Consider the following 15,041-nt stretch of genomic DNA (forward strand, 5'->3'; position numbering starts at 1 on the left):
ACGCCAATGATGACTACTGCGCTACCACTTAATCCTCCAGCAATAGCTGCTACTGGTGGTCCGGCGCTGACTGCGTCTAATTTAACATATATTACATGTTTGAATATCGGATTACATGATACGTTCAGCTTTGTAAACGTAAGAAACAATGGTGGTGATGATGTAATTGCATAGTCTGTGAATTCTATTTTCGTTGTATGGCCTTTTGTTTGTTTCATTGAACAATTTTAATATGACGAAAATGGCATAATCATATCGATATGAAAAATCTGCACATAAACAGAAAGTTAAAAAAGAGTATATTACCCTATTATCAGTGAAAATAATAAATTTATGTTTAATTGATTATATATTCGAATCACAGTTGGAAAATATTATTAAAGTCTTACCTGAGCAATTATCGCCTTCATAGCCATCAATGCAGCCAAATGTGCAGAACCCATCGGCATTACAACTCGTGTCTGAACCACTTTTCTGACAATTTGCAGGGCAGTTTGTCTGGCATAGAATGCCGAAATTATCTCCAAGGCAACCGTTTAAACAATGGCCAGTACTGCGATCACATTTGCTTTCTTTACATGAGAAGCTGCATGATTCATTGCAATAAACTCCATGGACTGTTTGATATCTACATGAATCACACATACCGAAATGCTGCTTACAAGTTTCACAATTTACACTGCAATCCATATCACATTTGCTCCCCCAAAACATTTCCACACAGCCATTCGTACACTCGCCTGTTTCAGAATTGCACTGCTTGTTTTTACAATTACTATTGCAACTGACACAACTTCCATTGTCATGCGGATAAAGTCCGTTTTTACATTCTAGACACATACCGTCACTCCAGTTACATATTGAACAGTTGGCACTAAAGGACGAACAGCGTATAGAACAATCTAGACCGTAAAAGCCATCAATGCAACCAGACAAACACTCTGGTCCACTTTTGCATACACCACCTTCGCAATTATCTGGACATTTACAACACGCTCCTTTATCAGCATAGTACGTTTGATCCATACATTCAGTACATCTGTCCCCACCACAATATTGTGACTGACACTTACATTGTTGTTTAGGATTAGCGTAACCCTCCGTACACGATGTACATGTATCAGATCCACTTGCACAGTTACAGTTAGGAGGACATCGACATGTTGTTCCAGTGTATCCATTTTTACATGACATGCAGTGTTGTTTATCAGTTTGTAGACATGTTGCGCATGTCAAATCACAAGGGGCTGTGCAATTGTCACCCGTATATCCAGCAACACATCCAGTGCACTTTCCATCATTTCGTGAGCACGTTCCGCCAATGCATGTACCCGAGCAAGGTAAGTCACATAGTTTTCCGTAAAGCCCGGTTTTGCATTGCTCACATGTATCGCCAGAAAAATTGTGAAGACACGCACATGAGCCTTTGGTTTTATCGCATGTCAATTTGATACAACCAGCACTGCATAGCTGACCACAGAGCATACCATACCTTCCATCAACACACGTATCACACATTACTCCCATGAAGTTCGGGCGACATAAACAAGTGCCATCTTTTGCACATGTTCCATTTACACACCCTGCAGAACACGGTTCATCGCAATGTGTACCATAATACCCATGTACACATTCACTGCATGTTCTACCATCAAATCCTTGTATGCATGTGTCACACATAATACCTTCAAAATTTATTTTGCACGGACTACATGTTCCATCGTTATTACATTATTTTCCAGTGCACCCGACTGAACAGCTGTTGGTACAGTTACTATTCAAGTCATAAAATGTGTACTTGCATGTGTAACATGGGCTTCCTGTGCTATGGGCGCACGTAAAACAGTTACCTTTGCAGGAATTATGACATTTGTCGCCAAATATTATGGCAACGCAACCTTTATGACAATAGTTATCTTTAAACCCGTAATGATAACGACATTCTGTCTCGCTGTCTTTACAACACACACAATCATTCGCACAGTCCACCTCCTTCCCGTCTATAGTTATGATCGGCTCTGAATGATTATACAGAAATACAGTTATATTTAATAGTCTTACATGATTTCACAATGTTTATTCTTCTCCATATCATTATTACAGCAAACAATTTTACTGAACTCACATAAAAAACAATAACACGTTAACGCACCTGCAATACATGATCGTACTACGCAGAGAATAACACATATCCAAAGTATCATTGTGTTGTTGTCGTGCTGAAGTCGTTGTCTGCAACGTCAATAATACATGTTTAAAATAACGTACATTTCTTTGTTATGTCTGTTTAATATCATGAAAAACACTTTGTTTCGAGTAAGTTATATGTCAACATCAATGCGCTAATTACCATATTATGAACTAAGGCATGGCCTCCGTGGGTTAAAAGTCTCACTGCCGTAAATGATATGACAAAAGTTTACTACGGAAACGTACCAGGAATAAGAGGGAAACGTTTGTCATATGTTAATGGGACACGCTCATGTTTTGAACATCAATTAGTTTTCCCTGTAAAGCATCTGAAAACTGTTATTTCATCATTGATTTACTCAATGATACCAAAAAATAGAAAAAAAATACTATGGTATAAAAAAGTATTTTATGTTTAGTTGGGTCCGGTAATGACAACAAACCGACGCATTAACCACAAGGCTACCAGGGCTAATACAAACGTGTAGGATATTTTGACAGTTTAATAATACATTGATAACATCACATAATCATTTCAAACATCCAATCACGCAAGAAAAAAGACGCAAATCAGTAACCATTAGCGTGTTAAACGCTCCTGAAAAATGTTGTCTTCAAAGACGATTTTTCAGCAAATTAAATTACAATTTGCTGAAGGGTTTAAACTATTGACATTTTAGTTTTAACACCTCTGATTTGCCACTATTTATTTCGTCATAAAAAGAGCATTTCACGGTCGGATCCATGATTAGAAGCCAGAGGGGGCTTGACTTAGGGATGCTATTTTTTGACATGCGCCCCTCTAGTAGAAACATGAATTATTTTGTATTTGCAATGGGGTTTTTATTAACAATTTCTAGTTCGAAATGGTGCATTTGGGCATATTGTAATACTTTGCTTTCCCAAATACTGAAATTAAAAGTAAACTTGGACAATCTTTTTTTGATTTTCTTCTATTTTAAAAAAATAAATAAAAACAATTGGGGGGGGGGGCGCCGTGTCAGCCCCCTCTGGAGCCGTAAATGAATTTAACAAAACCATGACTGAGTACCTCTTATACAATTTGGATATATTTCATCTAATATTTAATATAAAGCAGCTCTGATGCAGTTGACAAGTTAGTTAATATTATGCAAAATAATAGGGAAAAAATATACTATACATGTATATACAAAACCATGCTCCAAAAAGAGTAACAGTGTTGTCTAATTGTAAAACTTATGTAGAACAGCGGCAACACGACATATTTGAATGCACTAGGTAATAAGAATATATTGAAAACTATGTAATGCAGTATCACAAATGAGTTGTCCCACTCATTTCAACTAAAAAAGATCTATTAAGCATTTGAATAAAATATCGCGACGAGGTACAATGTACCAGATTACAGGTATTTATCCGGCAGCGATTGACTTGGGGAATCTTATACTGTAATATGATACAACAAATAAAACATGTTCAATAGCGTACTAAGGTTTATGATCTATCGCCTCACTTTTAATTTTCAAAGCGCTTTTAATTCGTTATAGTGTAATTTCTCCTGCCGCTTTATTCAGTAATAATATAAATTATTTTAATAATTTCTGCATACATCCTGTCTCATAAAGGTCGCAGTTTATTACGTTTTGTTTGGTGGAGAAAATACAAAATAAAGTATAAACTAATAACAAATTCTCATTTTACCAGACTGAAATTAGTGTATCATAATCCCATTTCCCTTCAAATAAGACCATGCAAAGTAATGTAGTCCATAGTCCATCTTTACAAATCATTAAACTACATAAACTCGTGTTACTTGTGAAGATGAAGATAATATTCAAGCGTACTTAATAAACACAATAATATTGATCTCAGTATTTAGTTCTAAAGTCAAAGTTTGCCCCTATACTTCGACTTTGTATTTAATTATGAATAATGTAAGACATTGATTCTTTACCAACACTTCTGATTGATAACGAGCTCGTCTGACTAATTTGAAAAAACGTTAACACTGAAGATATATTCAATTTGTTGATTATATTGAACTGTTCTTACATAACTAATATCCACTTGTTATCAATGTTCCAGTTAAAGCATCAATGCGTATGTAAATTGAGACTGTACATCGTTTCAAGTTTAAACTAGTTTTGGCACCGATATATGAATTAAATAAAACTGTAAACTAACCAGAAAATATATTATTGTTCTTGTATAATGTATCTTCGCTATAAACTAAATCATGACAATCCAAAGTCATGACAATCATATTACAATTAAATCCCTAAAACAGAAAATATCTCCATTTCTAGTCCTTCTAACCTAACATAATTCAGCAAGATTACTATGCACTGAACAGGGCGGTATAACATAACACAACAAAAGCGTTTTCAAGATCTATGAGTGTTCGCTTTCGAGTTGAGTATAAGTGTTTTTTTTTGTGTTTTTTTTGCGCTATGAATTAAATAGTGCTGTGTTCCTACTTTATTAAGTTACAAGAATACAATATACTTATTAAATAAGCAAACTGAAAATGAATTTAATCATTGCAATTTACAAAAACAAATACGTTATTATAGTGTTACTGCAGGGACTGTGGTATAGGTTACCGCCTCTTATCCAAGAGGTCGTTAGATCCCACTCCACAAGGGCGTAGATCGATATACCCCTCAAAAAGAATGATATGCTTCACGCCAGAAAACGGACACGATATTGGTCATAGTGGCTGATAGTTACCTATACATAGATAAGTTTGAACTAACGGCATGTTTGTAGCTTCAACAACGCATCTAATTGTATGTCATTTTGAAGATGACTTGCAAACTTAACTTCATGAATATTTACTTCGTTTGGATGTCTTGTTAAGTTGGATTGGCGATTCAATGTGCATGAAGGATAAGTTTATTGAGTTACTTACACACTGCATAACGTACCCTTCTTTGTAAAATCATATTGTCTGTATGCAGGCATTTTATACTTGCATTTAAAGAACTGTGTAAATGAAATTACAAGATCAATGGTCGGGCCTGGTTTAACAACATAAAATTGAGTTGCAAAGAAAAAAATCATGTTAGTTTAACAAATTTCCGAGCGTTTTCTGAATATGTTTAACTTTACGATCTCCCCTCGTATATGCATATCAAGTGTTCACCTATACGTTATACTTTAATATGACCTTATTTGTCCATGTATGTAATATAATGTGTGGATGCAAGAAACTTGATTTGACTTCATCGACTTCACTGGAATCCAACATGTATACACCCTTGTAAGTATACGGTTCATAATATTATACAAAAATATACAAATGATTTTATTAACCGTATTATTGAAAGGTTTTATACAATAAATGCATTTCGCTGAGGTCGATTTAGCCGGAGGCTGATATCTTAATCATGCAGGAGAACGTGATTTTAAAGAGTAAAACGGTAGTTATTTCGAATCATACAATGCTGTAATGTGGCAAAAATGAGTTGAATTCGAGATTGCAAAATGACTTGAGTATTTGGGGCCAGGGTTTAATAAACAAACCGGCGAATGCATGTTAGTTCGCATTGACATGTTTCCTCACTCTGTCATGCGGGGACTTCAGCGATTACCCAGACTACATGTCTTGAAACGTTTCTTGCTAGTAGTTGCCATACAAAGTAGTTAAAGCCTCGAGTACACACATGTTCCACTGAACTCGTGATTCACTGACCGTTACCAGGCGGTAGTTAGAATATTGTCTGTACATAGGTTTATACCTTCTTTTCAGTTATTTGCTGACTAATTATTAACTTATGTTATTGTTGTCCAAATTTAATACAACATTGCCTTCAATGCTTGGGACAGTGCATCTGATAATATTGATGTGTATAAAGTTAAAATAAATTGAATTAAGAGAACTATCATTTATGTACTAATGGTAATACGGACGACAAAGAATACTTCTACCCAATACAATATATTGCTGTGATCGTATGATTTGGTGTTATTCTATTATGCAATTTATTTTGTACCCTAATTATATTTTTTAATGTTTTTTGTCATCATCATTTTCGTTCTCATGGACATTCTGCCTTTATATACTAGTAGGAAGGAAGACTATGCGGAAAGGATTCCGGCGGCAAGATTGACTTTGTTTTTATCAGATACTAAATAGGTATCATTCATACCTTATAGCGATTTTTATGTTTCTTTACTGTTTAAATGCATCAATGATTCCAATCCCATAATTAAAACAACTGAAGGAATCTCAAATTCCAAACGAGTAGGTCGGCCTTTATATTAACAATACATAATGAATGACAAGAGTACAACAGACTTTGTTCAAATATTGTGTTTGTAGTGCATGACAGTAAAGATAACCTTATTTGTTCTAAATATTGAGATTGGAAGTGATGTACCGAGTTTAAGAAATTAACCTTAAGATTGTCTGGCTGAAAATACGATAAAGGGGATGTGTTTGCGGCCAATCAGACAGCCAGACACTATTGGTTAGAAACAAGATACAAGAAAAATTATTTCACGTCTAATACCCATATATTACCGCAGTAACTCACATAGTAGCTTTTCAACAAAATACATATAACATTATTTGTAGTTGGTGTCCGAAGTATTTTGATCTAAAACCCCGACTGATATATGTATGATGTACCCTTCACATCAAAATGGACTGGAAATACCGTTGAAACATGATAAACCAATTTAAAAAGCGAACTCAAGGTTTATAAATGGACGTATCCGTTTTGAAGCTAATTGAGCTTTTTATGCGTTGTAAAATTAGTAATTCTTTGAATACTACTGTATTATTAATTGTTATTTTCGGCCTTATGCTATCGTTGTTGCACGAACTTTGAAACGTTATTGTTTGTGCAACGAATAATAACAAAATCCTTGTTTAATATGATAAAGAAACATCGTATGGAAACTTCAATTTAATTTCCGTTACAGTATCATTTATCCTCTTATCTAAGTGGCCCTTTACGCCTGAATATTGTAATCATAACTGTTTATATGTTGATCTTATTTCAAGTTTTACATTCGAATTGGGGCTAACCCTGCATGACAATGTTTAGACATATTTTGGTACCCAGCAACCCTTTTATACATATGTGGTAATTTGGGTTATGTGTAAAACATACGTGTAAATGTTAATGGTTTTTACTCGATGTTCCGTTTTTATCCGGAATGAAACGACAAAGAGCTAGCACCTATGTCCCCTCTGACAATTGTTTGTCGTTGCACATCATGTAAGGGTGGGCTTGCATGTTCTTAGCGTCACTGCCTAACAGGACATTGTGTTATGTAAGTGGATCTTTATCCTATTCTCACCACAGCCGTTCACTATGTTCATGATTAAACCGTCAAGTACGACTTGATTTGGTGAGTCATAGAATGCTGCTTGCAACACATTACCACTGATAAAACAATTTCTACATCAAACGTACGTCAAAGCAAATGATTTACGTTAGTATATATCGGATTTTGTAGTTCGGTTAAATATTTACATGATTAAATAAAACAAAAATCATTTAAACAACAACTTCCATCATTATACGATATTAAAATTTTTCTTAGCTGCTTTTATATTGAAGTAATGTATTTTTTGACGTCAGATCATGATTGTTATTATCCATCAAAGTATATTACATACAACGCATAACTTGAATTAATTCAGCGAATCTAATTATGATTTATGCAAGACGATCGGTCTTAACTAACAGTACTGATTGATAACAAGCTCGTTTGATTTTTATTAATTTAAAGAACGTTATCACGAATTATTTAGCCTTTTGCCTCTTTACAATGAGTTGAAAATAGGTAACAATTCTTACCTGAATAATAACCACTATTTATCAATATTCCAGTAAAAGCATTATTGCGAATGTATGTTGGTTATGTTAAACCTTTCAGGTTTAAAATATTTTTATGCACCAAAACAAACCTGTTAATTTATTATTCAAGCGGTAGTTTTTCTTCTAAATTGTGCCTCCGCTAAAGAAGTAATGTTATCAAAAGTATGATAATTCCAAATGGAAATGCACTAACCTCAGACTAAATAATGTCGATTCGCAGTCGCGACTATCATGTAAGATTTAAATCTCTGAAACAGGAAGAAAATATCGCAGCCATTGTTAGCCATACTCACCTAACAAGATTTCGCAATGCACTGTATAAAGTTTTGTAACATGAAAAAACAACTTTTCAAAAGCGTTTTCAATAGTTATAAGTGTTCGCAATCGATTCGATTATAAGTGTTTGTTTTAGACGCTATGAATTAAATAATGTTGTGAACCTACTATAAATTAATTATATATACTTATTAAATTAGAAACTTAAAAATGAAATGTATTAAATAATTGCAATTTACAAAAACATATACCTAATGACATTGTTGATACAGGGTCTATTGTCTTTTAGATTGTTGATGCAGGGCCTGTTGTCTATTAAATTGTTGATGCAGGGTCTGATGTCTATTAAATTGTTGATGCAGGGTCTGATGTCTATTAAATTGTTGATGCAGGGCCTGTTGTCTATTAAATTGTTGATGTAGGGTCTGATGTCTATCAAATTGTTGATGCAGGGCCTGTTGTCTATTAAATTGTTGTTGCAGGGCCTGTTGTCTATGAATTTGTTGATGCAGGGCCTGTTGTCTATTAAATTGTTGATGTAGGGTCTGATGTCTATCAAATTGTCGATGCAGGGCCTGTTGTCTATTAAATTGTTGTTGCAGGGCCTGTTGTCTATGAATTTGTTGATGCAGGGACTGTTGTCTAAGTTATTGTTGTTTCAGGCACTGTTTTCTAGTAAGTGTTGCTGCCGGGATTGCTGTCTTAGTCATTATTCTTTCAGGGACTGTCGTCTGAATTAGTATTGTTGTCTATTTTTTATTGTTGTAGGGACTGCTGTCTAAGTTAATGTTGTTTGAGGGATTTTCATCTTAAGTATTTTCGCTGCAAAAACTGCTGTCGATTTTATCAAATACAGGAACTGTTGTCAAAGGTATTGTTGTTGTAGATACTGGTGTATCATTTATTGCTATTGCAGAAACTGTGTGTTGTCTTAGTTATGGTTGTTGGTGATACTGGTGTCTATGGTATTGATAATGAATCTATTATTGTCTTATTTATTGTTATTGCAGCAATTCCGAAAATTGCAAATGATAGATGGTCAACACTTAATGGCTCTACGGCCTTGGTCTCCGTTTCGAATATCTCAACTAATATATAGATAATACTTTATTAATGGGGCCTTTAGAAATTTGAAATTGAATAGAAAGTGAACAAATTTTGCTTGAGACGTGAATGGCTTCTCAGTCGAATAAGAAGATGGTTATCGTTGGCAAATTATTACATGCCGTTTTGCAAGCCCAGTATTGAAATGCATATTAATGTAATATATGGTTAACGTTTGTTTCGACAATGGTTGTATATATGATTTGATACGTTACAGTGTGCTATGGAAAGTCGATTTTGTGGTCATGAGACATGTTTGTTGGATTCTCATTGGTTTTCTAATTGTTTATGAATCTTTCTTGTGAATAAACCTTCTTGAATAAGAAACCTGATTTTAAAGCACCTTATATTCAGGTCCAGTGGCAAGTATGACAAACCACAGATAATCATATATTTTATAAACGTATAGAAACTACTTCAAAGTCTAATAGTAAGTAAACGCTATTCAAACTTATAATCAAAATAAGGTCATGCCTGTTTGGCAGATATAATAAAACACTAATTATAACAATGGGATACTTTACATTTCATGCATAACGTCGAATTAAGCTCGTGTTTTTCACGGTGTAAATTATATTCGTCGCTTAATAACCAGGTTTAAACAAAATGCATGTGAATATTAATGGATTCTACTAGACACTCAGTTTGAATCCCGAATGAAACGACATAGAGCTAGCACCTATGTCTCCTTTGGCTATTGTTGATCTTTGTACATTCTGTCTGGGTGGTCATGCATGTTCTTAGCGTCACTGTCTAACAGGAATTCGTATTATAGAAGTGGATTTTTAGCAATTTTCTAACAAAACTGTTCACAATTTTATGTTTAAACAATCATTTTGGGCTTGACTGCGTAGTTTCATCATGCTGCTTGCAATGCATTACCACTGATAACTCGTTTCATACATCAAACATGCGTCAAGCAAAAGACATTCGTTGCATATCAGAGTTTGCGGTTTGGTTTATTGTTTACATGATGAAATGAAGTATTATTCTCAAACGGTCATGATAAGATAGTACAATAAGGCTTTGCTATTTGTATATTTAAGTTATATAACTTTTGAAATCAGACCCTTACCCATATGATTGTAAGAATGTTGCAAATACTTAATGAATAGTATTGCATATTATTGTATATGTTAGAGTAAACATGTTACAAATGTTAAACACTTCTGAGTGATAATGTTTATAGCTGTTTTACACATGCAATCAATATTGCATTAAATGAGTTATAAATGTTCATGATTTCTAAGTACCTGTGTTACTGTTATTCTCAAATGTTTGATGTTACAGTCGGTTTGAAACAGGGGGGGGGGGGCGTTATCTCCCCTTTTATTCATGTTATTTATAAATGATATATATGAAAATATTGATTTCAACTCACTCTGTACTAAACACCTTGAACACCTTGAACTACTATCTATGTATATGATACTATTTGCAGATGATATTTTGCTTTTTACTACTGATGCAGCCAGTCTCCAAGCTCAGATTAACTCTATCTTTAATTATCAAATGGGGTTTAAAAATTAATGTTAACAAAACAAAAGTTTGTATATTTAAAAAAGGAAGCAATACAGAAATATTGAGTTCTTTATAAATAATGAGATTATTGAAGTTCTTGATAATTTTACGTACTTAGGTACTTACGTACGTAGGTATTAATTTTATGTATTCAGGCAATATGTCAAGTGCTGTTAAAATGTTACATGATCAAGCCCTTAGGGCATATAATAGTCTCCTGATGTTGTTCGATCGAGTCAAATTAGATGTCAAGACCAAGTTATTGTTGTTCAATACTATGATGGTGCCTATTCTTTTATACGGGTCAGAAGTCTGGGGAGTTTATAATTTTAAAGAAGTTGATAAACTGCAAATAAGATTTTTAAAGCATTTACTTTGTGTCAAAAAACAAACTCCTAACTATGCTGAATACGGTGAATTTGGAGAAATTCCATTATCTATCGTTTGCATGCAAGGAAAGGGCAATCAAATTCTGGTTAAAGATTATGAAAAATGGTGACTGTCCAATGAATAATGTGTCTCGATCAGTGTAATAATATTAATGGCCCTTCCTGGGCGACTAAGATGAAATCTATTATAAACATTTTAGGATTAAATTTTCTTACTGATAATTTTGATGTAAATGCCGAATACTTTCCTTTGTTAAAAGCTGGACTCCGTGACCAGTTAATCCAAGATCAGTGCGGATCGATAAATAGCATGACTAAATTAGAAACATATTGCTCATTGAAAACAAATTTTGAATATGAAGAACATCTTGATAGAATTGAAAATGATATTTTACGCAAACATTTTTCTTCCATGAGGTTGTCTGCTCACAAGTTAGAAATCGAAGTCGGTAGATATACCGGTATTGCAAGAGAAAACAGACTTTGCAATTGCTGTAACGCTAATGTTATAGAAAATGAATACCATTTGTATTATGCTGTAGTAAAGTTAGACTCTTACGCTTAAAATATCTAGGTAATATATCATGGCAAATTTAAATATGTTTCAACGACTAATGTTAAGCAAAAGACAAACTAAGATAGCAATCTACATTAAAGAAGCCATGAATCTGAGAAAGACTTTCCTTGTACAATAGTAATGCTCCTTATGTTAACCTTTGTTTATTTATGCTTTTTCCCTCTAAGTGTTTAACAATTTATATTGTCATATTTAATAACATGATGTATATTTATTATTATTCCGTTACTGTTTATAGTTGATTTATGTTTTTACCATATTTATGTTGTTAATGGTCAAAGGGTATTTTATGCTGAGCTGCCAATAAACTTTGAAACTAGTATGTTAATTGTATAATCCAACCAAGCATATTATCGACGACGTGTGATTTCTAATATGTAAGCGGATTTAATTATGATTTATGCAAGATGACCAGTCTTAACCAAAATTACTGATTGATAATGAGCTCGTTTGATTAATTTGAACAACTTAAACACCCTTTCCCATAAGTATTAACTTGAAAGATTCATGCAATACGTTGATTATATGGAACAGTTCTTACCTTAATTATATCCACTTTCTATCAATATTCCATTTTAATAATTAATGCGTATGTATATTTACACTGTACATCGTTTCATGTATAAACTAGTTTAGGCACCGATATAGGAATCAAACAATCATTGAATGGATAATATATTTTTTTTCTTGTAGAATGTATCTTCGATATTAATGTAATGTTATGATGATAAATCCAAATGGAGATGCACAAACCTCAGTCTAAATCATGATAATACGCGGTCACCACACTCATTTTACATTTAAATCCCTTAAACAGGAAGAAAATATTTCCATAGCTAGTCTTACTTACCTTACTCAATTTCGCAAGATTAACATGAACTGAAAAGAACGGTGTAACATGATTAAACATTTTCAAAAGCGTTTTCAAGATTTATGAGTGTTCGCAATCGATTCGATTATAAGTGTTTGTTTGTTTTGCGCTATGAAATTAATAATGATGCATACCTACTTTTCAAGCATATAATACTTTTTCAATTAAAAACCATAATTTAAATGTATTAAATCATTTGGTTTTACAAAAACAAAAATACACTTAAATTTTGTATGTAGGGACTATTGTCTAAATAGTATTGTTGCAGGGATTTTTGCATAAGGTTTTATAGGAAAAGGGACTGCTGTCTAAGTTAATGTCATTGCAAGGATTTCGATCTAAATTAATGTCGTTGCAGGAACTGTTGTATACGCTATTGTCGGTGCATGGACTTGTAAATAAAATATTGCTATTGCATGGACTGTTGTCGTAGTTATTGCTATTGAAGAGACTGTTGTCTAAGTTATTATTGTTGCAGGCACTGTTTTCTAAATGGTTGTTGTTGCAGGGACTGTTGTCTTAGTTGTTGTTCTTGCAGGGAATGTTGTCTAAGTTATTGTTATTGCAGGCACTGTTGTCTAAGTATCTGTTGTTGCATGGGTTGTTGTCTGAGTAATTGTTATTAAAGGGACTGATGTATAAGTTATTGTCTTAATTATTGTTGTTGCTAGGACTGCTGTCTATATTATTGTTATTGAAGGGAATGTTGTCTTAGTTATTGTTGTTGCAGAGACTGTTGTTTAAGTTTTTATTGTTACAGGGATTGTTGTCTAAGATATTGTTGTTGCATGGAATGTTGTCTAAGTTATTGTTGTTGCAGGGACTGTTGTCTAATTTGTTTTTCTTGCATGGACTGTTGTCTAATTTGTTGTTCTTGCAGGGATTGTACTTTTAGTTATTTTTGTTGCAGGGACTGTTGTCTAAGCTATTTTTATTGCAGGGACTGTTGTCTAAGCTATGTTTAATGCAGGAACTTTTGTCTAAGTTATTGTTGTTTTATTGCTTTTGCAGGGACTTTTGTCTAAGTCATTGTTATTGCAGAAACTGTTGTCTAAGTTATTGCTAGTGCAGGGACTGTTGTCTTAGTTATTGTTGATGCAGGGGTTGTTGTCTAAGTTATTGCGTTTGCAGCAAATATTGTCTTAGTTATTGTTCTTGCAGGAGCTTACGTGTTAGTTACTGCTTTTGCAGGGACTGTTGTTTAAGTTATTGTTATTACAGGGACTGTTGTCTAAGTTATTGTTATTGCTGGGAATGTTGTCTTAGTTATTGTTATTGCAGGGGTTGTTCTCTAAGTTATTGCTTTTGCAGCAAATGTTGTCTTAGTTATTGTTCTTGCAGGAGCTTACGTTTAAATTATTGCTTTTGCAGGCACTGTGGTCTAAGTATCTGTTGTTGCATGGGTTGTTGTCTGAGTTATTGTTATTGAAGGGAGTGATGTATAAGTTATTGTTGCAGGGAATGTTGTCTAAGTTATTGTTATTGCAGGGACTGTTGTCTAAGTTACTGTTGCAGGGACTGTTGTCTTAGTTATTGCTTTTGCAGAGACTGTTGTCTTAGTTATTGATGTTGTAGATAATGTTGTCTAAGTTATTGTTATTGCAGGGACTGTTGTCTAAGATATTGCTTTTGCAGAGACTGTTGTCTTAGTAATTGTTGTCGCAGAGGCTGTTGTCTAAGTTATTGTTTTTGTAGCAGAAGTTATTGTTCTTGCATGGGCTTACGTCTAAGAATTGTTCTTGCATGGGCTTACGTCTAAGTTATTGTTCTTGCATGGGCTTACGTCTAAGTTATTGTTCTTGCATGGACTTAAGTTATTGCTTTTGTGTTATTGCGCGGACTGGTGTCAATTGTATTGTTGTTGCAGGGGTTGTTGTCTAAGTTATCATTGTTTCATGGACTGTTGTCTAAGTTATTATTGTTGCAGGGGCTGTTGTCTAAGTTTTTGTTGTTGCAAGGACTGTTGTCTAAGTCATTTTTCTTGCAGGGTCTGTTGTCTAAGTTATTGTTATTGCAAAAACTATTGTCTAAGTTATGGTTGTTGCAAGGACTGTTTGTGTAAGTTATTGTTGTTACAGAGAATGTTGACCGAGTTATTGTTATTTCAGGGACTGTGGTCTTACTTATTGTATTGCAGTGACTGTGGTCTCAGTTATTGTTTTTGCAGGGACTTTTTTTATACACGAATAACGTATAAACTTCCTGCTTTAACTTTATTTTTATAAATAATGTAAATTTATCAATTTATCTCGCAACGGTCTTCTGTTACAAATTCATTTCCCTTTTAATATTAAAAT

At 33.7% G+C, this 15,041-nt stretch overlaps 1 protein-coding gene across 1 annotated transcript; it reads right to left on the bottom strand.

The window, feature by feature from the left end:
• Nucleotides 1-345: 345 nt before the first annotated feature.
• On the bottom strand, nucleotides 346-12,627 carry LOC128204887 (multiple epidermal growth factor-like domains protein 11). Its single transcript, XM_052906289.1, has 3 exons — nucleotides 12,415-12,627; nucleotides 2,153-2,232; nucleotides 346-2,018 (listed from the first exon to the last, which is right to left on the bottom strand). The coding sequence occupies exon 3, from the start codon at nucleotides 1,678-1,680 to the stop codon at nucleotides 346-348; it is 1,335 nt and encodes a 444-aa protein (XP_052762249.1). The 5' UTR covers nucleotides 1,681-2,018; nucleotides 2,153-2,232; nucleotides 12,415-12,627.
• Between the last annotated feature and the right edge of the window lie 2,414 nt (nucleotides 12,628-15,041).

Source organism: Mya arenaria, chromosome 10 (genome assembly GCF_026914265.1).
Source record: "Mya arenaria isolate MELC-2E11 chromosome 10, ASM2691426v1".
Lineage (NCBI taxonomy): Eukaryota > Metazoa > Mollusca > Bivalvia > Myida > Myidae > Mya > Mya arenaria.

Coding starts and splice junctions, on each gene's coding strand:
- LOC128204887 (XM_052906289.1), bottom strand. CDS start 1,680: ATGTGTGACACATGCATACAAGGATTTGATGGTAGAACATGCAGTGAA.